This window comes from Rhipicephalus sanguineus, chromosome 8 (assembly GCF_013339695.2).
Source record: "Rhipicephalus sanguineus isolate Rsan-2018 chromosome 8, BIME_Rsan_1.4, whole genome shotgun sequence".
Lineage (NCBI taxonomy): Eukaryota > Metazoa > Arthropoda > Arachnida > Ixodida > Ixodidae > Rhipicephalus > Rhipicephalus sanguineus.
Genome location: NC_051183.1, coordinates 80,662,016 through 80,687,825, shown reverse-complemented (window position 1 = coordinate 80,687,825; position 25,810 = coordinate 80,662,016). Strand labels below are relative to the sequence as shown.

The following is a 25,810-nucleotide window of genomic DNA, read 5'->3' as shown; positions in this document are numbered from 1 at the left end:
TGTGAAGTCTCTGGCCCTCTCAGAGGACAATGTACTTCGATTTAACCGATAGGAACTACGTAGGCCCAGCAGGCGCCGTCAAAAATATGTGACGTCACGGCAAATGGCGCGGGAATTCCAAGGTGGCGTCGCCACCTGTATTTTCTTTTTGCGCGTTTTCTCGCTTATTAAGCGTCTTCGCGCAGGAAAGCGTGGTGTTTTTGGTATCGTGGAAGACTACTTTACTAATGCGAGAAAAATCGCTTTGCTCTTTAGTGTCCCTTTAAGGTAGCATATACAGTAACTATAGTTCCATGGAACACGAAGCGACACCCAGAGTGTTAAAGCCAAACGCATACTCAAATTATGAAGGCACACACGATAGATGGAGCAAGCAGTACACACGCTGGTCAGAGGGAACGCGTGTTGAAAATTAATGGCGCAGATATCCTCCGTGCGTGAACTGTCTAGAGTTGATCTCGTACCACGCTCATCGGGGATCAATGCCGTATTCAATAGTTGACAAAGACACGCCGAAGTATGCACTACTGTGAGTTCAGAACGTTCGTTAACAACGCCAGCGACATTAGAAAACCAGAAAAGGACATTACGATTTACCAGAAAAACTTGCACCACTATAACTACAACTATGACTATAAAACGTAAAGCACTGTAGATATCCTGAAATACAGAGAGGCTCAAGCACCATTTATTTATTTATTTATTTTTGGAAACTGAGAGGTCATCAAGATTATGTGTTCGAGATATAGTATCAGCAAATCTGGCCATGCGCGCATGATTGCTGAAGAAAGTTTTGTTTTTATCCTCAGAGTTCCATATATATACTTGAAGAGACGAAAGAAGAGGAATTTTAAGGGCTCCTTTTTTTCTTTTCGCTAGAAACAACATTAATTAGAACTAATAGACAGAAAATCCAAGGAAAGTATAGGGGATGTTATTTGTAGTAATTATGATGTAAATCTCAAGAAAGCAAAGTGGACGAAAAGATAACTTGCCGCCGGTCCCTGCCGGCGGCAAGTTGTCTTGAAATTTACATCATAACTGCTACTAATAACTTCCTCTATACATTCCTTGGCTGTCTTGTCTGTTAGTTCTAATAAATATGTTATACTTGAAGAGACGTTGCACATGGTAAATAAAAATAATAAAACACAGGACGGCAGGGGGGGGGGGCACTGGGGGGCGCCCCCCCTCTGAAGACTGGTGCAACCCATTTAGGTTTGCAACAGTTTGCACATGGTATAATTCAATGCCATAAAGCCGCAGCTAAGTGTTTATTATCAGTCTTTAGATTTGAATACCGGGATAATTTTTTTTTTCATTTGTCAGTCATGAATAAGGCGAGTTGTTACTATTGCATTCAAAACTGAAAGTTTAGGAAGGAAGCCTTTTGGTGATTTACGAAATGATGCATCGTTGGAAGGATTGTTATGTAATGCAACTATATTCGAGACTTGCTTCTTGCTTAGTGCGGAAGACTCAAGCATGCCGGATTCAGATAACGGTCACCATACTTCCACATACATACATACATACATACATACATACATACATACATACATACATACATACATACATACATACATACATACATACATACATACATACATACATACATACATACATACATACATACATACATACATACATACATACATACATACATACATACATACATACATACATAAAGTGGTACATTTGGTGTGAGCGAGCGGAAGTACTGGGCGACATTATTTAAAATTTAGTGTGCTTACCTTACTTTTGTACTAATTGTTTTTACGTGCCACGGTGGTCTATTGGTTATGGTGCCTGAGTGCTGATCCGAAGGACACGTGATCGAATTCCCGTTGCGGTGGCCGCATTTCGATGGAGGCGAAATGCTAGAGACCTGTGTACTTAGATTTAGGTAACCACAGGTGGTTGAAAGTTTCGGAGACCTCTACTACGGCGTGTTTCAAAGCCATATGGTAGTTTTGGGACGTAAAACATCAACATGTTTTACTATTGTACTAACATTACGAATTTTAATAGGGCGCGGCACCCATACTTTAATTAAAAATACCTGAGAATGCAAGGATGTCATCGCTCAATTCCAATCCAACGATTGAGGCGTCTTCCAAGGTTCTTGTGTATTGCTTTAACGGATCACGAAGAAGCGCACCGGCAATTCCGAATCCCAGAGGTGGTAGTCGCTTCCAAACAAATGGAGACAAACGTCGACACTTTTCATTTTTAGTCCTGTCGGTTTTTATCTCGGCGCTGCAACAAATCACGGCAGAACTTCCACTCTGGAACCCGGAAGAGGCGGCCATCCATCGACGTGCTTCTCTTCGGATGGGACGTGCTCCCCCTGGATTTCGTTCTTTACCTTTGTCTTTGATTACGCTAGGAGAAGTTCGACTGTTTATTCATTTCCCTTTACTATATTTTTTGTTAGAAACGCAGGGAAGTGTTCCCGTCTAAAAATGCGCGGCAACACAAGAAGAAAAATTTATTTTGAACACCGAATGTCCGTCGTGATTTCCTGCATGAATTGCCCTGCCCGTACGTTCCTTGCAGTATTTTGCTTAAAAAACTTGAGTAGGAGAAGGATGTTTTCGGTTGCCGGCGGATCTAGCCTTGTCGGAAAACTAGTCTTCTATTTGAATTCCCGTTTCCATGCCGCAACGAGGGGTTACTTTGGCCAAATGAGAGAAACGATACGTATACATCGAACAGGAATAAATGGATACTGTAGGGACATTTTGCCAACAGTTGGTACACAACGTGCTCTTCACAAGAGGACGACTTTACAATACTAATTAGAATAAATAAATGCAGCATCCGATTTTCCTGAAATAGATTGGGCATGCGGACCACAGATACGTGCCTTCGTGTACTTTGGCCAAATGAGAGAAACGATAAATATACATCGAGCAAGAATAAATGGATACTGTAGGGACATTTTACCAACAGTTGGTGCACAACGTGCTCTTTACAAGAAGACGACTTTACAATGATAGTTACAATAAATACATGCAGCATCCGATATTCTAGAAATAGATTGGGCATGCGGACTACAGGTGCGCGCCTTCGTAGAGCGTCGCATCATAGTACACTATCAATTAACCTGCTGTTTTACAGCCAAAGCTCTTATGAGATCATAACAACTGCCGATTTCGGTGACTAGTTTCGGCAACCAGCGCCGCAGCCGGTGTCCGTAACCGCTATCGCACACTGTGAGATAAAGATATCCAGGATCGAGCGGGATTTGAACCCAGGCTCTCTGCTTGGCGGTAGAGTATTCTACCTCAGAGCCACGCTTGTGCTTGAATCTTCTTCGCAGAAAGGCCCTATACATGTGTCATGTCGGGCAAGAAATCACGTTAACAGATGCAATAGCGTGGTAGAAGAGTAAAATATAAAAGGCGTGACACAACCCGAATATCGTATACGAGTGTGCAGTTTGAAGCTTCCCACCAATTACAAAGGGCTCAACCATAATTATTCATCGTGATCGGCCACAGCATCAACAAAGTGCACATGATACGTTGTAGATTTGTAGCCCGTGCCTCGCTTCCTAGCAGAATGATGAATGGCATAGTGGATACCTGCCTATATCGCAAAAATTAGGATGATTTATGGGGTACGTGGTGCCTTTCAACTGTACTTGTAGTAGTCGACCCAAGAGAGTTTAGAACGGGCTCTAGAAAGGGCAGCTCCTCTAGGTTTCGCAGTGACTGTGCTGCGCATCCTGCGCAGGAGGCGTTTTTCTATATATTTTTAAATTTTGTATTACTCATACTGTACGCGGAGGCTGACAGTGACTCCCACAGGTTGTTCATAAAAAAATAATTTCAGCTGAAAAAACTAAACACGCTTTCGGTAAAGCAAGTTATGTATTTCTGTTTGAATATTCTGTGCCAGAGGTGATATTGAAGTCTCTGGAACAACACTCGGGTATTACGAGCGCGGAGGAAAAATGGCACTTGCCGCATTTCCTTTCATCAGCGCATTAATAATCACTAACAAGTTAGCTGAGATGACGGTGCGCACATCTCACTTCTGAAACGAAAATCCAAAAGCAAGCAACACATAAACGAACATTCAAAATGCATAGGGATACTGTGTATGGGTGGCGCGCATATAGTTCTCTCATTGGGCTTGCCTCGCCGAACAGCTTTGAACGTATTCTCGAGAAATTTTAGATTTGCAATGCAAATGTTGAACAATGCGATCTGGCCTATCGACTTGGTCTAAATCAGAATTCCTAAGAAGCTTGGCTCGCATTACAAGTCCGGTGTTTGGCGGTGCGCGCATGCAGGGAGTGGAAATTTTTATTCGTTTAGAGGTCCTTTTGTGAGACACTCGCGTTCCTGGGTCCGGTATCGAAGTTACCATTGCTTGTCTCGAAATAAGACGTTATAGCGTCGGAACTGGAACTCGAATACTGCCGCAGAGAGCGTGAAGAATTGTGCTTTTTTTTAACGCTAACGTCTGGCGATCGCAAGTTTATTAGCGCTTTTCAAAAAAAGGGACACCGACTTCCAGCGATGTTATGGAAGGATAATGCTTCTTTCTTAATCATTTATTTAATATTCTCGAAAGAAGGAACCAGAATCCTAGACAGCGACCATCCATGGATGTGTGAACACATGAGTAGATATGTAGAGTAGCGACAGGTTGTATAGGTCATGTGTATTAACGGTGCTGGTGCGATACGGCTGTCCTGAGACGCCTGGAAGGCGAAGGCTATCTCCCTTTTATTCTCAGTCGATTGTATTGGTACCCATCTTCCGCCCGAAAGCGTTCCGCACCCGACGTGGTTTTGCACTGCCTCTGGGATCGAAGTAATTGGCAGCTCTCCACAGCTCAGATGGTTTTGCAGTGCCTCCGTGATCGGCCCAGCTTTGACAAGGCGACGATGTCATGTGATGGCGTCATAGTGACGTCACAAATTTTGGTGACCTGTGACCTCATGAAGACGTCATACGATGACGTCATCACATGCTGATCTTGTGCATCAAGGCGGTGATGCTGGCTAGTCGGTTTGAGTCACTTCTAATCATATTCGTAACGCAAGAAACCAGACGCAGACACAAGTAAGGGGAACATGTGTTTGTGTTCCTTACTTGCACCTGCGTCTGGTTTTTCGCGCTACGAATATGATTACTTATGCATCACTCGTGTGGACACCGCCCACGGTCACTTTTCGCGTTTTATGAAGCATCTAAGGCTTTGGCCTTAATATTATTACTTTTTGAACGTTCGAGGTATTCGGAGTGTGTAAAACGAGTAAAAAAGGTTGGTGCAGCCAATGCTCTTAGAAACCTGAAAGCACTGAGTAAAGTTAGCCCGTCCTGCAAAGTTTGATGTTGTGTGCCTGCAAGAATGAAATTTCTTTTCTCTTTCCGACGGGCTGCCTTTAAACGAAAGTTTTATCTGGATAGTTATTTTTCTTTCGCTACATGTCGAGGTACAAAATTAGGCGTTATACTTAATCAGTCCTCACTGAGATATCATCAAGTTCCTTACGACGGGGGGGGGGGGGGGGGCATGGTGGATTTAGACTTCAACTTTTCGTTAGACTAGGAATACTGTGCGTGTATGGGCGAGCGTAGGACACATAATTTCATATCATTGAGGAGAAAGCCTCAAGTGTCTATGCTTTTTTTATAGCCCTCGATGTTTGTCTTCTCCATGGTCGTCATGCCGTTCTAACTGATGACGTTAACTGTGTGTTAGATACACGAAACGATGTGCGAGGTGGCGGCTGGAATCGGCTTGCTTGGAATTCACGTGGTCGTGCGTCGCCTAGTTCTGAAAGTTGCGTTATTGGATGCGCACGATAGAGGTTTTTGGCTTGTCCGGTATTCCGGTATACACAAAGATGTTTATGGAACACAGGGTGTCTAGACGACAGCACCGACAGCCTCTGACGCTTCGTGCAACCACAATTGCAGACACGTTTGTTTGTTTTTGCCTATAGTGTCCTCGAGGAAAACAAGTTTCACATGGCAAATCATTCGGTATTAGGTCGCTGCCGAGGATTTACACCAGCAGAGAAGCAGAGTGTACTAGGCTACTCCAGTAACATTTATTTCCTTGCCTGGTTCATCTCGGCCGTGCCAGATGGCACCCCTATCCGGCCTTTCACGTTTACTCCTACGGTATATCTAGTATAACGCTGACGCAAAAAGGATTCCGGACAATCTAAAACTCTCTAAAGCCGTCCAAGGGAACATCTCAGTTTGGACATGGCGACGCGGACTGTCCTCAAGCAGGTTCTGCCGTGCTCATGCTACGCGTGCATGAGTTCCGCTTTTAGCTTTTTTAACGTTTGAAACAGTGCATTGATGTAAAAGGAGGCCATCTGCCTGGTGTAGCTTTCAAAAAATAACAATCTAATCAGAAATTACTATATATTGCATACTTGGTCGTACTTCCTGTTATTTTTCTTATGTTTTCCTCCTTCCTCATATAATATACGAGTAGTTGAACAATATCAGTTGGCTCGGCTTAACCCTGTATTTACGCTGCTACCGCTATTAGGGGCGAAGCTCCTTAAGGCGGCACCCGTTCGTCCCTCGTAGTCGTAGTCGTAGTGCGTAACCAGTCTTATGCTTTGACCTCCAAGGTGGTGCCGGTGGGAGATTTTTCCTGTGCGTTGTTGAACAATAAAAAATTCGCAGCGTTAGCTAAAAGCCGACTTCTTCTGTCTCTCATTCCCATTAGCAGCCATTCTTTACCTCCAAGGTAGTGCCTGGTGAGATTTCTCCTGTGCGTGATTAAACAATAAAAATTTTCTTCAAAACGCCGTTGATTGATGAAATAAACCAACGAAAGACGCCAGATGTTTTGTAAAAGCAAAACGAAAGAACGCCAGATGTTTCTAAAGCAAAACGAAAAGACGCCAGCTGCTTAACGAAAGACGCCAGATGTTTTCTAAAGCAATGGTTTTCTAAACAATGAAAATTCACACCGTACATGTAAAATTAAAGTGAGCTGCAAGTCGTCATAACTCATCGAACCTTTAGTATAAACGCGCCCGATCTCACGTCGGTGATGATGTACTGGGCAGAATTCATTCACGGTTTGCCGATGAACCTCCGCAGCTTCGCGCACTCATCATCATTCACTCCGTGGATATGCTGTAATTTTTTCTATATCATAGAGGACGCACTAGCGAAAGGTGTGTGCACGTACATCATATTTACGTTGCACGGCGATATATTTTCTATGAGATATATTTTGTGCATTATAGGTTTTGTACAAAATGTATTTAGATATACTAAGATATCTTTTTGTATATTTACGCATTGTCGATGGAAATACCAGGTCGCCAACAGAGGCGACACGGATTTGTAGCAGGTATATTTTATGGGAAAACGCGCTCGCCCTGACCAGGACGATGTCCTCTGCTGTTACCTGCTCCGCATCTCCTGCATCGCTGAGCAGGCGCTGCCGTTTCGGCGCGTTGCAGCTACGAAAAGAGCGCTCAGTCACGCGGATCTCAAAGGGGTACTGACACAAAATTTCGCGGCCGAGATAGCCTGCGGGATCGATTCCCGTGAACATTCGTATATCATATCCAAAATATCAAAAGCGAATATAGCTTGGAAGGTAGGGTATTGTAAATGAATTTTGAAGTTTGTGTGAGCGATCGACACCCTCGCTCTACACCCTCAAAGGTAACCCTCGGTGACCCCCTACTTCCCTCACGTGACCACGCTGCAACAAGTTATGATGACGTCATAGCCGCCATTTTTTTTTTGCCGCGTTCGCTCCAGCAGCCTACTTCGGCGGCTGCTCACGAACCGTGCGGAAATGCGTCACAGTTGCGTGTGCTGTAGTGATCGAGCGCTGCACCCGGATGTTTGTCGTTTTTGAAACCGAAACTGACTCTGGTCGGTGATGAGGAGCCTGTGATTAATTATCTGTCGCGCGCTGCAGCAAACGATGTGCCGTGTTATGACTAGCAGGCCTCCAGCAACACAATGCAGCAGCAAAAAAAAAAAAAAAAAAAAAAACGCTTCGCCAAAATTTTTGTGTCAGTACCCCTTTGAAACGCATCGCGCAGCATGAAACCCGCGAATACACGTGCAGAGCGCGTGCAGCGTGCGTGCAAAGCAACGGGAACTCAAGTCGGCGTGAAGGGGAGAGGGGAGAGGCGTACACTTGCGTTACGAGTTCTTTCGCCACGTTCAGCGGCAGCGCCGCCACACCAGCGCTGGCACGCCGGCTCACGTTTCTCCACCGACGCCAGCGCTTGCCACTCCCCTAGTGGAGAAAGCGAGCTGAATCGATGTGTAGAGGCGCGACCGGTTCGCACTCCGCGCTTCCCGACCGCGCTCTCGTTGCACGCAACGGCTTTTTGTTTTCCATGTGCAGCTGGCGAAGCTTGCGTTGCTCGTGAAACGTGTCTTGTTTGCGATGGCGCCTCTGCGGAAGACTGGTAGTTACTGCTGCGTTGTTGACTGCCATAACAGCACTGTGAACACGAAGGGCTTGATTCCGACAGTGAAATTCTATCGATTCCCGAAAAGATGGCACGAAAGAGACAGGCGGCAGGCGTGGATTACTGCAGTGCGTCGAAGAAAGTAAGTGAACTCCTGTTGCATGCATTAGCAGTTGTCTGAGATCACGCGTGTAAAGAGAATCAGTATATGAACGATGCATCAAACATAATCGTTGTTGATTCCTGCGTCACTACTGCACTGAGCAATCGAGTTACTGGGAGATGCACGTTCGCGTCTTGGTCGCACCGGCATTGCCCTCAGAAATTAGCATAATGTCTGCAACTTCCGCATTTTGTCCACTGTTAATAAAGTTACGAGTTGATACATTCACGCTACTGCCGTTTTCTTTTATACTGTAATGGACGTAATAGTTAAAGGTTCACTCAAGAGAAAAACGTTTTCTGCTGTGGTCGGTTGCAATATTCTAAAAGACAGGAACAAACTCAAGCTAACAGCACCATAATATTGCCAGACGCGCTCATTTCTTTCTATGTTTTGCGTTACCGCCCCCTTACACGTGTTACTACTGCCTTGCGCAAGCCGCACCAGAATGTCTGGGAACGCTCCAGATTGTAGTAGATCATTCTGTTAAGATTACGTACATGATGCGAAGAGTCTAGATTATTCCAGAGCTTGCGCGACCACCAGTGATAAGAGTGGAAAGTTCGATGCGTGATGTGCAAAAGACGGCGCGTCCCAGCCATGAGCAGTTTTATCGACGGCCGACGCCCAATTCGCCGCTACAAGTGTACAGCGTGTATTGCTGTAGTTTGAGTTTTCATTTCCCGGCCACAAGTTTAGCCAAATAAGGAGTTTCATCTTGAACACACCGGCTGTTGTCTTCGTCGACGTCACGACCACGTGGCAATGTGCTTACTTCGACATTTCACTATTCGTGAACGCAGAGTAGAGTTGTTGAAGTATGTCTTTATATTTTATTATTGTCATAAAATTGCTCATTTCAAAAGAAACAGTTATTGACATCATCAGGTCAAATGCCATTAAATTTAGAAGTGTGGCAGCTTGGCCAAAAGAAATGCCGGCCATGCAGGCCAGGCTCACATCACAACCACCACCACAACCACCACCACCGCCAAAAACGCTTTTCTCGTGTTAGTAAATTCCTATTTCACGATACCAAAAGGACTACGCTTTCTGCGAGAAGACGTTCTTTAAGCGAGCAAACGCACAAAAAAGAAAATGCAGGTGGCGACGCCACCTTGAAGTTCCCGCACCAGTCGCCGTGACGTCACATATTTTGTCGGCGTCTACTAGGGCCTACGTAGTTCCCAATCGGTAAAAACGAAATACATTGTCTTTTGAGGTAGCCAGCGACTTAACATACGAAGTTTCGGGGATCTTTATTGAGCCAACAAGGAAAAAATAACGAAGAAACCCTTTGAATTAAGGACGGGCTTTTTCAGTGCTCGTTTCTTTGTTTGACACAACCTTAATGAAAACGAGCAGATAATGAAACCAACGAAGGCACGGGGGACGTGGATTCTACTGTTTTAAAGACGATAGTTTTTCTTGGGGTATTTAACGCAGAAATTATGGTCTTTCTGTCTGTTTTTCCCTTTGTCTGTCTGTCACCTGATTCAGCCGCGCGGCCAAAGTTGAACCACTTGCCGAAAGCCATCTTGAACTGGTGGATAGGTTCATACTTGTGTACATTGTTGATCAAAAAGCAAACATTACGCATATCTGAGGCGCAACATCACTACGTAAGTATGAGGTGGTGTGTTCCTTTACTAGTAAATACATAGATACGTAATTCTAAATACCCTAGTTTCTCAAAGGAGTACTGGCACCTTTTTTCGAAGGCGAGTTTACTCTGCCATACAAATCTCCTGTATGCAGAGACGGCTCTGAGCAAATGTGAAGCTCAGCAAATGCTGATAAGATATTTTAATTTGATATTAAAGTCAATTTTTCTACGGCGCACCCACTGACATCGACACTAGCTTGACGTCAGGCTACAGTACAAATTCTGGTGACTTCATGCAGCAGTCTGGCTAGTTGTGATGATGTTAGGTACCAAAACTTCCAAGATGGCCGCTTGTGCGTCATCAAAACTTCCAAAATGGCCGCTTGTGCGTCACCAACCACAGTCACCAACGGTGACCAACGGAGCCACGGTGTGGAGCGGCCATTGAAACGTCACTATATATTGTGCGACCACGTGACGAGAAGCTCATACCGTGTTGTGACGTCAAGGTACAGTAGGAACCCAAACTAACTTTTGAAAACATACTGTAATTACGTTTTCAGGGCGCACTCGCGCTTAGCACTACCTTTTCTAGGCTCTTGAGGGCTTGACCTTTTGACGCAAAAAAATGACAACTGAAGATATTCGTGTCAGTACCCCTTTAAGCTGCGCTGAAAATGCGGCTGCGCTGAAAATGACACGCTATGCACGCCGACGAACGCCCTCTGCCACGGAGGAAGGAAAGAACTTTTCTTCCTCCGTGCCCTCTTCACAAACTCACGTTTCCCGACGTTTTGCCAGATGGCGTCCATATCTTACGCAGCGTATCCTCTATCGACTTTCGACGACATTTGCAGCGAAGCACGCAGATAAGCGGTCAATTTTTTATGTGCACTGTAGTAATTCTTATATAGGCGGCAAGAAAATAAAGTGGAGGAAAAGACAACTTGCCGCCAGCAGGCACCGAACCTGCAACCTGCGGTTTTTGTCTCCGAAAGCAACCTTCGAAAGCAATCGTCAACGCCACCTGTCGTCTTTGATGCATCTCTCTGTGTCAACTGGAGTCCGCCGAAGAGAGGCGACATTGCTTTATCGCTTATGGCTAGGGATTGCATTTACGAAATCCTATTCATTTCGCATTGGAATGGCCGACAACGCTCTTTACGTTGCCTGTCATTGAGATGAGACGCTACACTACATCATGTGCGACTGTCCGGTATATAATGTTCAGAGACAGTCACTGGCATCCGTTCTACACCTTGACAGTAGACAAATGTCTATTGAAACTATTCTTGCATGTCGTCAACAGAAGACATCGCACTTGAAGGCGACGAAAGCACTGCTGACGTTTTTAACACAAACGGACTTGGACTAGCGGCTGTGACAGTAATGTCGCGTACCACGCAAGAGTGATCGGCTGTGGCTGAGTGTGTGTGTGCTGTGTCATGTGCTATCTTTCTCTCTCTCTTTCGTCTCCATCTTTAAATCTCCCCGCCCTGTTCCCATGTGTAGGGTAGCAAACCGGTTTTCCTAAACTGGTTAACCTTACTGCCTTTTCTTCTCTACTATTTCTTCTTGCCTTTTCGTTCACTTTACTTTCTTCAGCTGTATATCACATTTAGTACAACAAACTTGAAAGAGTAGAATTAACGACCCCTATATCTTTCTTGGCTTCATTTTCTGCTGGTTTCCACTGGGGTTGTGTCGAAGAAAGAAACGAGCCCTGAAAATTCCCTTCCTTCATTCATTCATAGCGAGGGTCTCGTTTGGGCAAACTTGATGCATTCAGGCAGTACGCGAGGGCTTATTGGCCAGCTGTCCGCTCGTTAAAGGTTCACGTGCTACGACGCCACCTGGCAAAAAGAAACAGCGTTCCACACGCAGTCATGGCTATACAAGTGGTGCTGAGTGATACTCCCGGGTTTGCGTGCACATAAATACCCGATAAGTGGACGGGGCGACGACCGCCGCTGTAGCTCAATTCGTAAGAGCATCGGGCGCGTAATTTGAAGGTTGCTGGTTCGGTTCATGCCGGCGTCAAGCTGTCTTTTCGTCCACATTACTTTCTTCATATATATATATATCACAATTGATACAATACACTTAAAACAGTACACTGAACGACCCATAGACCTTCCTTGGCTTCATTATGTGCTGGTTTTCGTTCAAGAAACCCTTTGAAATTCGTGACGTCACCATCGGTAATTTCAGCGGGAAATTTAAAAGAAACTTTTTGCATGGGTTTTCTTATTAGTAAAAAATATCTATGATAATGAAAATAACGACGCTAGAGTTTTCAAAGTATAATTTATCAGTCGAAACTTATCTATTGTTTGATTACTTTAGTGTCTCTTGAAAGTAGTGTACGCATGTCATATTTGTGCTGTGTGTTGATATATTTCGTGTATATTTGCGCAGTGCCGATGGAAGCGCGTGGTACCCAGCAGATTCGGCGCTGATTTGCAGCAGACACTTTGTGGGTAACTGCAAAAATGACTCTAGTAAGCATCCGTCGTACCTGCCGACGATTTTTCCGGCGGTGTACAACAAGCGGCCACCTGACGCAGAAGCGACACACAGGTATGGTGACCTTGCAGTGAGGACGTTTAAAAGTATTATGCAAAGAGTGATCATTTCTGCTTCCACGCTCAGCGAGAATTGGTTCCGTCGCCCTCTCCGTATAGCTAAGTAAATCAATGATATACGGCAGTTTATCACAACAAACAGTTTAACAACTTCGCGTTTTAAGGCTAAGATCGAATCCCTAGTGGGAACAAACGAATTGCTCTTCTTTGCACACTTTTTATTCAAGTAAAAGTGATTCCAGCAACAGACCAAGAAAAATGTGTCCGCAATAAATATTCGTACGCAGGGTGTCACTGCCGGATTCTTTCACAGAATGTGTCTGTACACACTACATGACCACAGTAACTACCACGCTTTTCTAACGACGCCTTTTCTCATCCTCCATGGTTAGAGTTCGCTTTCGTGTCTAATGATTGTTTTGTTTCGTGAAGGCAACGGCCTTACCAAGGAGGTTTAAATAAAACTTGCTGGAGTGGAGGCCGCCTATACTTACCAATGGGCCGCAGTGAAGCCGCGGCGGCCATCTCGCCATAGGCAAGAAACGGGAGCCAAAGCGCGTCCGCCGCGCTGATCGCGTCTCTCCGCCGTGGTTTTAACGGTTATGGCGAGCATTAAGGGAGAAGTTTTCAAGAATAAGAAGTCAAATGGCCGATAAGAATGCAGTCAGTTTTATTCTGATTCTTTTGGCATTTTCCTTGCAAGCACACCGATGAAGGGTCTGTATCATTGGTTTTTAAAAATAATCATCCTCGTAAGAGCACACCTCACTTCTCGGCACTCATTTTGCTGTTTATTTTATTCGTCATGTGACGGAGTCTTACGCATATGTGTAGTTCGGCCACTTTCTTTGAGCGGTATATAAATGTGGGTGTCCAAAGCTCCACACTCAAGGATATGCTCATTGAGAAGGATATGCTCCTCAAGGCTTGAAAGCCATTTATGTTCTCAAGACAAGCTCATAACCTCTAAAACCAATAGTTTTGAGTTTGCATGGACGTTTTTCAAATATGGGCATTCAGCTTGCAGTCGACACTGTTTCATTAGATAGCTTTCCGATACTATTTCGTTGGATAGGCTCTCTGTTATCCTGTCAATGAATCAATTAAAAACGCCCAAGTGGCATCCTATGTCATAAGTTTAAGCCAACGAGCAGTCTGTCATCATGCATTGCAGTCCTAAAGTCCTCATATCTAACCACTTAGTCGCCCAGAATCACAACATGTTTCCTTATTTGGCATCAACAATCAAAGTACAGTAGAGTTTTTGTGCTGCATTGGGCTAGCTTTTTCGAGACATTGACTCATCTGTGAAGGCAGCATTTCCTTTGATGGCATTCTGTGTACCGTTCTCGTAAGTGCGCCCTGCTACAGTGCTCGATTAAACTTCGAATGTACATACTCATAAGCTGATGGGGAAAAGAAATGCAGCGTTAACGCAAACGCCCGCAGCTCGGATGGATATGTGCCTTTCTGGTCTTTACGTGCCCTGTGAAGGGGTTGCTGTATGTATGGGGGAAGATCGCAGTGAACACCCCCCTGTCCTACTCAGACATGAGCTTTTGGTCTTTGATCTCGTTTATTATCGCTTGAGCATGGAACCTCGCTCTCTTTGATCAGCCTGCAATTTTTCTGCTGCAAAATTTTCATCTTGAACTGTTTATCTTCCCTTAGGAAACATGAATCGTTTCTTCGTAATGCTGCCGTGTAGGTGATGCAACTGTCACATCTTCAACTTTTTTCAGTTTGAACACATATAACGGCCGGAGTACCCCGGGGCCTCGGTTAGGTCGCTTTATTTGCAGCTGGAACGAGCATTGCACAGTTTAGACGTACTGGTTTTACTCGCCGCACTGCATAAAGCAAATATAAATAACAAAAGAAAAGGCACGAATGTAAGAAAAAACAGGTCCTTGTGTACTGCCCAAATGACGTTACTTAACCGCGTAGTTGTGAGCTACCATAACACCACAGGGCAACCGATAACGAAATCTAGGGAGTCGCCTATTTATATAATTTCAACGAATAGCAAACGGTGCGTCCTTTTCCTATTTGCGCTCCGCACCAGTGGTATCAACAAGCACAAAAATGTGTGTCACTAAGGTAGGCAAGTGTTTCACAGATGCGTCAAGCACAGTCGGACAACTCCCGGGTCGCAGGTTAGTCCGGTCGAAACAATTGGGCGAGAAGTGCCTCTAGCACATGTGATCGCCGTCTTTTGTCTTCTAGACTTCCCGTCAAACAGCCAGCCCCGACGTGCTTAGAACATTGTGCTCCTTAAGAAACCGGCTAGGAAAAAAAATGACCGTCATTGTGATATTAGAGACAGATTGCGAGCTGTCAACATATGTTCCGGCATATAGAGAAGTTTTGATCAAGCTCGAAATGTTCTGCTTACAACTGAAACTTCATCCCAGAGTACCTTTTCGCTCGATTTATATAGCCGTACGCAACGCACGATGTACCCAACAACGTCCGGACGCCACCACGCCAGAGAACACCTGGGACATCTATGCGGCCGCTGCAGAATGCGTCGCGGAAGGCGCGCCTTCTGCCTATGGCAATATGGCGGTGCGTGGCTTCAGCTGAGGGGCGCCTCCTCCACTCCAGCAAATTTTATTTTAACCTCCTTGGGCCTTACCTAGGGATTACGGGACACTCTTAAGGGTGTAATTATCTGTAGACTTCATGTACCTTCTCTAAGTGGATGTCGTACCACAATTTTTAGATGCGAAGAATCTTTTAGCGGAGCTCAAACCGGTGGTGGTGTGCAGCGGGACCACCCTTACTGCGCATGCGCAAACCTTCTCCACATACCTCCTCTCACTTCCCCTCTCTTCTCCCCCTCTACCCTTCTTCACTCCCACTCTGAAACGCGGGCTCGACATGCCGAAACGCTGCTTCGCATCGCCCCTCTCCTGCGCAACGCCGCGATGAGCGCCAGCGCATGCGCGTCCGCTCCCCCTCTGTCTTCTCTCCTACGCTCCCCCCCCCCCCCCCCCCGTCGCACGCCTGACGACCGCGTTCCCCGCTCGCCCTGTGAGAATTAACGGCAAGGCTAGAGGGAAGACAGGACGCGCGTAGCGTTCCTCTTCGCGTTCCACGACGCGAGGTTGGTAGCATGCTCAACGAAAGCCAACGGAACGCGATCGTGCAAGTGCTCCGGCTTCGCATCGCTTCATGGTACCATTTAGCGGTAGATGGTGTAACTTTTTTCCACAGTGCCGAAGAAAAACAAGACATAAAAGCAGCTTCTTGTAAACGCGTAGCCGGGTATTTTCTCGAGGATAAAATGCTTGCTTTGCACGTAACCACGAACCTCCCCCCGGCCGCTTTTCTTGTCTGCATGGTCTATATGCTATAATATTGTCTGCATGCTATACATGGTAAAAGTTGATTACCATAATTTTTAAAGAACAGATATCATATGAACCTTGTAGTGCATGGCTTGATGTAATCACTGGCACATCCTTGTTTTTTACAGGTGCAAACTGCATGCTTGGACGGCAGCTTGTTCAGCGCAAAATTCCGTGGAGCAGGCGGTTCCCCAGAGTATTCAAGTTGACCCAGCAATGCAAGATCAAGATACCCCTGTTTGCCTGAGCTTCCACGGCACTCTTTCAAACGATGCGGAAATACTAGGGCTGCCTCTCGCTACAATCAGAAATGACGACCCTCAACCTTCGGCAGCACTCTGTGAAACAATACGACCGGCTTTTTCAGCTACACAGGCTGATGCTGTAAGCGTGTGATTTTCAGATGTGGAATCCGTGTTCATTTTTAGCCGTGATTTCACTCGGAATGGCAAATAGATCGTTGCATTACTTTTATTGCGGCCTGCGCTCATTTTTTAAAAACCCTACAGGCCTGCCAAACAGAACCAGGATGCCAAGGAAATCTCATCGTCCTCCTGTCAGCAACAAATGGGTCCCAGGCATCCACCCAAGTTTCTCACACTGAACAGTGCGGCAAGGTACAGTAATCGCTGCACCTTTCTTGCACTCATCTAACTTTTACAATGGTCCTGGCTTTCCCCATAATGGTCGTAGCAGTGATTTATAGGTAGGTCTCGTATACGTACTATAAAGCATGCGTTCCCAGCAATGAAAAAAAAAATCAAATCGCTATCATAGTAAATAAAGACTACCATTTCGGCGCCTGATGCAAGCTCGTATTTCATAACACTGAGCATAGTGCAGTGCTTTCATATGGTATGTCACATCTCTGTACTTCTTGTAATCGTTTGTTTGAATTTCTACATGTGCTGACACGCGTCATTTATCGCCAGTGCGACAAAGTTTTCACCCACGGGAGAGGAGTATTTGAAATGATTTCTTTTGGTTCTTTAGGTCACCGGGACTGATGAAAACTGGAAGAGGAAACGTGAATTGTTTGGGTTTAAGACACCGAAGCAAACCTGGACTTAAAGACCCAAACTGAGGCTAAGAAATTGACATCACTCAGATGTCAATTAACCTCTTAGAAAGGAAGACTAGGTTTCTGGATGGCACTTAGGTTTGACGTGAAATATGCCGGTCTTGCTCTTATTATGCATACCTCATTTCAAGATGTTTCTTCCATATACATACATTGTATCACGTGGTTCCTTTCCTTTCGGTGTATATGTTGTTGTGTTTACTAAAAAAATCAGATGATATAAGCGCTCGTGTCGCCAGTTCTTTCCTATGTCTTCGTGTGTGCGCGCTTTTTGAAGATGATGTTTAGCGAGATACTTTCGAAGCCACCCTAAAGGCCTTTAGTTGCTCGATACTGTGCCACAGCCCAGCTACTGAAGCACCAGCACGACTAGCGAGAAAAAGTCGAAACCAGGTGGCCAGAGAATTGTTGGAGGCTTTTTGCATAAATAAGAAGGGTGCCCAATGTGTTAGTGTGCCTTCCTTGAACTTATATCGCAACGAATTGCACTTTTTAGACAAGTTTTGATAACTCAAATTAGGTTGTCATTCTGTTACTGTGATTGTCAATGTGACTCGCGCATGCGCGTGAAGCTACCTGGAATGCAATGTTCTTTCCAATAAAACAGTTGTTAGTTTGGCACCAGTCCTGTCATTTCTTGTTCTTGTTCCTTTGTGCCTCCAAATTTTTGTCAGACCATGCACCAACTAGCCCAAGAACGCGTTTTAGTCGACTAGCGAGGACAAGCTTTTTCTTTTTTTGACCAAGCTTAAGCTTTGGGTAAGTGTCAATGCTTTAGCTGCGATTGTTTGGAGTGGAGGCGTCGACTTCATCAAGTGCATCTATGAAAACGCTAGGCATACTTAGCGCGGCGTTGAAGGACTGGAAATTTGTGAAAGCTAAGGGTTTCACAAAGTAGTGCATGCCACAGCCATTCAAGGAGCATTATCGAGACAGCACATTTCTTATCGACTGCACAAAAGTTAGAGCTGAAATGTCACCAAAGCCTGACTGCCAGAGCATACACTACTCTTATTACAAAGGTAGCAATACATTCAATGTCCTTGTTGTTTTAATCCCAAATGGAATGATCGCCTTCATGAAATGGGTATATGGTGGTCGACAAACTGATTACTTTATTAACCAGGACTCTGGTTTTCTGGTAATTGTACAAGAAGGCTGTGTTATATTGAGCGATAACGTTTTTCCACGCATCAGAACAAATGTGGAGGTGGTGTAATTTTGATGCCTCTCTTCGATTCAGGAGGCGGTCGACCTTCCTAAGGAGACATGGATACAACATATAAAATTGCAATCCAGTAGTGATGCAGAACTATCGGTAAATTGACTATCGATAGTATCGATAGTTCTTTTGAAACTATCGATAGTGTAAACAAACTATCGATAGTGCTACTATCGACAAACTATCGATAGTGCAATCGGTAGTACCATCGTTAATATTACTATAGCGATATTACTGCCACGCGTGTTTATTGCTTTGTTTTGACGTATTCAGGTTTCACCCACAAAGACTGTTAGCAACGTTTGACGCAGACCGCGCCGTAATGTTTGAGAAGCTTCACAATTGTTTGAGATCATTCTGTTAAGATTACGCGCCGGACGCGAATAGTCAAAGTTATTCGAGAGCTTACGCGAGCACCAGCGATAATGCGGGACGGTTTGATGACTGATGTATAAAGGACGACGCGCTCCAACGATGATCAAATTACTCAACGGCTGACGACTGCTCCCGGCGCTATCAGTGCGTACCATGTATCGCTTGTATTTTGAGTTTTGATTTTCTGGGCACAATTTCGCCGAAATAAAGAGCTCCGTATTTCCCAGTCTTGCTGCAGCATTCTTCACCGTCACAACCACGTGACAATACTATCGATAGCGGTGTGAACAATGATGCGGTTGCTGGCCGGCCATATTGTCAAAATATTTGCGATAGCCTACTACCATTCGCTTAATTTATGACCAATTTTTGGCCGAGAAATTATTTCCGCAGTGAAAATGGCGGACTATATCCATCAATAAATTCGTATCCAAAAGCAGCAAGTTACAGCTTACAATTAACTTCTTGATATTTTGTTATTTTGAAATCATAAAATGCAATATCAATTTGAAGCCGCGCAGCCCCACCACATGTAAAGGCTTCCATTCCGCTACAGCTGAAAAGTGTCACTTTATGATAATGTGTCAGCAAAGCACTGGTGAATTCTGGTGAAAAACACAATCATGTCAACTTTCTTGCCCTTGAGCCTGCTCCTCCGGCTCCACTATGTACCACGCGCGCGGAGAACCCAGTTTATACTGCAGTGAGTCGGCAATGTTGTTCTTATACTATCGATAGTACCATCGAATTTCTTACTATCGGTAGCCCTATGGATAGTATTTTTGACTATCGATAGCTCGATAGTGACTCAGCTATCGTTAGTATCGATAGTGCCATCAATAGTTCTGCATCACTAGTGTACAGTCGAACGGTTTATTGGCAGACTGAAAGCATGCATGTTCTTTGGCAACACATTTCGCTTTAACATTGCTGCTGTTTATACATAAAATGTTCTTGGTCATTATACAGTCACAGATGATTAGAAAAAAGTTACGAGTTCATTGCCTGTGGCGCTTTGCAAGTGAGTTTTGGGCGCAAATTCTTCTGTGCGAACATAATTCTTGAGGAGAACTTAGAACACATAAATCAATATTTCCAGTGTTATTTTGTCTTGCACAAATGCCAGTGGAGTGCGCAGTTACTAATGTGGCTACATAATGTGACATCATGATTCCCCGGCACATATCTCCGCAAAAGAAAAGCAAGGATCGCCTTCGTATGTAAGTAAATACCTAACCATTACTATTTCTCCTTATAGCATGTTTGTCGCACTTTCTTGAAGTAACAAATTGGCTATTATTTCCCTTATCCTGGAAAGTTTGCTATAGGAGGTTGTTGCTAGAATTTATCGCTTTCAATTCATGACTATAATTTCATGACATTTTTTTCGTATATTTTCGAGTTGCACACGTTTTCATTTTACACAAAGTGGCGTATATTTTCACGCATTTAGACGGTGTGTCGTCTTTAGTTTCACTGTGTGCCTTTTATTTTTGTATTCTGGCGTTTTGCCCTAGCTTTTCTACAACTTTGTGAATTACACTTGAATTCTGTAATTCGAATCTCAAATCCTCTTTTAACTATTAAAACATTGCCTTGATAATTTCATAGCTACATAAGGTTCCATGGAATGCAATAAGACTCGCTACTAATGTTAACATGTACAGAAAAAAAGAGTGAATAACAGCTTGAACAGTCACTTGGTACATCATTTCTAAACTTGTCGTTACATAGTCTTAACAGTCATAGTCAACGAAATCATAGCGTACCGCTATTTAACTGGCGAGTGTGCGAGAAAAGCGAAGTATTTTACGCTGCCGGGGTTCTCACGTGCTATGCATGAAAGCTTGCGCAAATAATGTCTTAATCACAAGGAGAAAAGCATAATTCTTTTTGAAGAGATGTATTCGAATATTTGCATATCGAATTGGTATGGCCTGCGAACGGGCATTAGACGTTCTACGCTCTTGCTGCAAGAAGCGTTATTATCTCAAAAGCTGCGACATTTCCCTTGCAAATTTTCCTAAAGCATGAAGGAAATTTCCCAACGCCAATCTTAATATGAAAAGAATAAATTATTATGTTGGCCTGTTCCTACGGTTACAAGTCCTCGTAGGCTGAATAAATGCAGCGAGCTTATGCTATTATGCCTGCGGAATCCTTGATCTATTTCACATTATTTTTATAACAGACGCGCTCTTCAGGTAAGAAGTACTTCTTTTCGTCAAGCATGTGAATCAAAGAAACAAGAAAAATATTTTACAACAGTCATAAGAAGATCCCTGCCCATGGCTCCGATTTTGCGAATTCCCAATCTAGCGAAAAAACATTGCCCGGCAGGTAGCCATACAGTTGAATCTTGTCCTCAACTGGAAATAACGAAGCTATCATGGAAATAAACACGACTTAGCGAAGATTTTCCAAAATAAATGAGCAAAAATTACAGTGATCTCTTTCTAATTTCGATACAGTCGAGTTTTTCTTCCAGCACGTGCTGTAACACCATCGCATTAAAACTCCTGGTCACCTTAGTCACGACCCTAGTTTTATTTTGACCAGCGTGCGCGTCGCGTCCCTGCCCGGCAGCACGTACTTAACAGTGGGCGGTGCTTTTACGTACAGAATGGCGCTGGTGGTGGTTTGTTGCCCCTGTAAATGCTCCCACGGAAGAAGGATGGTTCCTTTCGTTATTTAATGGCTTATGCGATAGATGCCACTGATTGTCTCCTCGCAATTTGCTTACACTGCCTGCTCGCACAATCGCTGCATTCGTTCTCCCCGTGTTCGCATCTTGGCAGCTTGTCATATCTTCACGTGACAGTCTACCTTGCCTGCACCGCCCTACGATGGAGGCTTCATGTCCGGGTTGCCCTCGCGGATTTTTACACGCGCAGGCGTGTGTTAGTGGCAAGTAAAATACCGCGGTATATCTATAGCTTTCGGCTCTCGCTACGTTACAATTTTAGATATCGAGAGTGCGAAAAATTTCTTTCTCGATTTTACAAACTCCCCGATTTAACGAAGCAGTTCCCGTGCGTTGATAAGGTTTTCAATTGTATTTGATTGCTATATAACTATACATCTATTCAGGCGACCCCGTCAGGTTCTCTTCATCGAGATATAACTTTCTTGCCGGAATATACGAATGTTACGGTGATGCGGGAAGCATCTGTTCAGTGCTTTTACATCACTGTATGGCAGATCAAATTGTATATCTGTATAACTATAAAATATATATATGAGCCATCACTATATGGCTCATGAAATTGGCACCATTTCGCAGCATCATTGTTTTCTTCGTAAAGCCTCTTCCTTAATCACTTCGTAATAAGAATAACCATTCCTCTAGTAATCCATGTAGCGCTGAATTCCCATACATCGAAGGCTATTACAGCTACCTCATTCGACAACATTGTCGTCGTACCGCTAACTCCGAAACCATTTCCGGATTGAAAATTTTCGTCGAATTCGCGCACATATATTATTTCTGGGGCTTAAGGTATAGTAGAGTCCATGTACACTCGGAAAGTCGGTTAGGAGATGAGCTATGGTCAATTTAGGGTCATTACTCTGGGCTTTATTATTCAGGGATAATGGCACGCTGGCCGAGTACACAAAGGCATCCCCTGTATTATCAGAAACCATAATGGCCGCGGAATACGAGGCCCACATAATGGAAGGCGTAATGGACGCTCCTAGGTGTTGCTAACGGGGCAATAAATTCTGGCCACTGTAACCCACGGGAAGAATTCCTGTAGGCGTGGCCCGTAATTTGCCTCCCGCTATAGAGTGCGAGCTAGAGTAGTGGTGTACTTCGCGATTCACCCATCCATGGTAAACCTTCGTCACGATGGGGAGCGTGCAGTGTTAGGCGAGGTGCCGAAACCGTTAATGCATGGTTTTAACTATAACGACAAGACGCATAATAAGGAAACATCAAGCTTCAACAAATGGTTAGCCTGAACACTGTTTCGGCTATCCGGTCATCACAGCGCAAATAACCGGCCACGTTACCTTACCGGCTAAGGTTTCGCGCTGCTAAGCTCCATGACGTGGGTTTCAATTCGCGGACATCGCGGCCGCATTTGTTGAGTGCGAAAGGCAGAAACACTCGTCCACTTGTAGTTGGGTGCACGTTGAAAAACCCCTGACGGTCGAGTTTATTCAGGAGGTTCCCACACCAGTGTGCTTCGTTATGACATCATGTTTTTGACACCCGAAACCCTGAGATTTTATTAGGGTTGAATGGGCCGAATAATACTGTAAATTCCTAGGGTAACCACTGTTTATGCTGCTTGGCTGCTTATCCGAAGGTAGCGGGATCCTTCGACAGACTTTCACCAGCGTACGTCTGACAATCCTAGAATACAGTATTGTCGGCTATAACATTCGGAACACAGTAGCCATGCCCTGTGGGAAGAGGTTCGCTCGCGTCATAGTTACCCCCAAAATATAGGAGTAACTTCAGCATTGGTGTATATTTTTGGACAAAGGTGACCGAGTCAGCATTATTTTTAGTATTTTTCTTCAACCTTTCTGTTTGAGCATCCGAAAAAAACAGCCATGTCTACCATCTTTGAAATTAAAAGGCAAAAATACCAGCTTACGCTGATGACCTAGCCCTGTACTGTACTGATCACAAGCCATAGTGGTCTAGTGGTTGAGGTGCTTAACTTCTGACCCGAAGGTCGCGGGGTCAAATCCCGGCAGCAGTGGCCCTATTTCGATGGAGGCAAAATGCTGGAGGCCCTTTTGCTTTTATTTAGGTTGTAGCGAAGCGTTGGAAGTCTGTAATGGGTCATCCTCTCGAGCGCTTTCTAGTGGGTCGTCCCCTTCGGATCTTCTCTGACAGCACGCTCCTCGCGCTCAGAGTCCGCGCTCTGTCTTTTACTGTCGCCGTTGTGCTTCGTCGACTAGTGCCGTCAATAAAGGCCTTTATAATTTGGTGGAGGTGCGGGGTATCGATCCCCGTACCTCTCGCATTATAAGGTTCACGCTAAAGTACCCCAGGTAGTCGAAATTTCCGGAGACTTCCACTACGGCATGTCTAATAATCATAGCATAGTTTTTGTTACATGAACATTTTTGCAGAAATCGACTGCCCACGATACCGTTGAGAGACAGTGGCTTTGCAACGTGCTTGATAAATGTAACCAGACCGCACATAATTACGTAACAAGACCGCACATAATAAACAGACGACGCTCTTCATGTCGCCATTTCTAACTTCTTTTTTTATTCTCCCCCAGTCCCCCTGGCCTGAATTCTGTCGTCTTCTTCCTCAACTGCTTGAGCTTGCTTCACTCCCCCCACCCTTGTTTTCATCCCTCCTGGGATGATATTTGAAAACATTAGCTATAGACGCCGATTCGACGGTTCCATTGGGACCTATATACCAGATCGTCTTTAAATGTCCCTGCTGGCTTGCTGTCTTGACAACAGAAAATGGCCCTGTGTGATTCGCACCCGAGTTCGGCAATCCTTTTCTCACCAGTACGAAGTCTCCCACCTCTATTCCTGGGTCCATTGCATTCTGTTTTTTGTCGAAGTTCCTTTTCATCCTCTCCCGGTACTTCACTTCGCTCTCTTCAGTTCTTCTCTCTTCTGTCAGGCGGATCATCGCTTCAACTCCTAAGGTCGTGTCAGCTGGCAAATACGTTGGTTTTCCCGTAGCAGCAAACAGCGGTGTGCATCCCAGAGCTGTTGTATAGGACCGGTTATGATGCGCTACTGCAGCTTCAAGGCAGCATTTCCATCCACCTGGGAAGTCCGGATACATACTTAGGTACTGTTTGATATCTCGAATAGCTCGCTCCGCTAGCCCATTAGCTGCTGGATGATACGGCGCAGTAAACCTGAGCGTAACTCCTCGCCGCTTTGCCCATTCATTGAGTTGGTGACTCCGGAAGGCTGGTCCATTGTCTGTTACCAATACCTTCACGTTTTCAAACATCTTGCGGTTTAGAAAGGAGATCACACTGTTGGTGTCCTGCTTTCCAGCTTTTGCTGCCACCATCCTTGTGCACTCATCGACGCACAACAGGAAGGCTCGAGTTTTTTTCACACTCTCAGATTTTTTTCGAAGTTCGGCGAAGTCCATGTGAATCACCTCAAACGGTGTAGTAGAGTGCCTTGGTAATACCATCTGTTGAGTCGGCTGTTTAAACTTTACTTTGTTGATCTGGCATTCGTGACATGATTGCACATATCTTTTTGTGTCTTCTTTCATGCCGGGCCATGTGAACCGTTTGGTCAGCTTCATGTAGGTCCGCCAGAAACCATCGTGACCCCCTGAATGACAACTTGTGTGATAAAGGTCCAGAATTTTCGGAATTAGTGTAGGAGGCACTGCGATTCTTCCGGTTTGTGTGAGTTGTAAAGCCTCAGTCCCTTCCCAAAGTTTGGCTGCACTTATTGTTTGCCATTGTACATCAACAAGCCTGATGACCCCCAGCCTGGACATTGCATCGGCGTCTTTCATTGAAGCTCCCGGGCGATGGTTCACCTCAAAGTCGAACTGTTGTAGCTCGCTTACCCACCGTGCGACTTTTCCTTTGAGCTCTGCCATTTTCAAAAGGTGGGTAAGTGCCTCGTGGTCAGTGTATAACTTGAATTTTCGACTTTCCAAGTAAGAGCGGAAGTACCGAACAGCCTTTAGAACGGCCAGTGCTTCTTTCTCCGTTGTTGTGTAGTTCACTTCCGCTTTGTTAAAAGTGTAGCTGTGGTAGCCAATCACGCGGAGTTGACGATTACTTGGCTGGCGTTCATCTCGCTGGTAAAGTATTGCTCCTGTTCCGTAATGTGATGCATCCGTGTTGAGCTCGAACGGAAGATCAAAGTCTGGTAGTGTGAGGACTGGATCAGACGATATAACTCGTACCAGCTCTTTGTAGGCCGTTTCGCAGTCATCTGTCCAACAGAATGGTACATCTTTTTGCATCAGTCTTGTCAAACACCTCGTTTTAAGGGCATAATCTTGGATAAATGC

The 25,810-nt window shown here is 44.8% G+C and overlaps 1 protein-coding gene across 1 annotated transcript; it reads left to right on the top strand.

Annotated features, from left to right (window-relative positions):
* Positions 1–8,412: 8,412 nt before the first annotated feature.
* LOC119403348 (uncharacterized) lies at positions 8,413–16,540 on the top strand. Its single transcript, XM_037670290.1, has 3 exons — positions 8,413–8,579; positions 12,625–12,786; positions 16,273–16,540. Exons 1-3 carry the CDS (start codon positions 8,413–8,415, stop codon positions 16,538–16,540), a joined length of 597 nt encoding a protein of 198 aa, XP_037526218.1.
* Positions 16,541–25,810: the final 9,270 nt, after the last annotated feature.

Excerpts from the sequence above, each read along its gene's own strand:
- LOC119403348 (XM_037670290.1), top strand. The coding sequence starts at position 8,413 with ATGGCGCCTCTGCGGAAGACTGGTAGTTACTGCTGCGTTGTTGACTGC. Across the intron at positions 8,580-12,624 it reads ACTGCAGTGCGTCGAAGAAA|TGCCGATGGAAGCGCGTGGT; the intron begins GTAAGTGAACTC and ends ATATTTGCGCAG. Across the intron at positions 12,787-16,272 it reads GACGCAGAAGCGACACACAG|GTGCAAACTGCATGCTTGGA; the intron begins GTATGGTGACCT and ends TGTTTTTTACAG.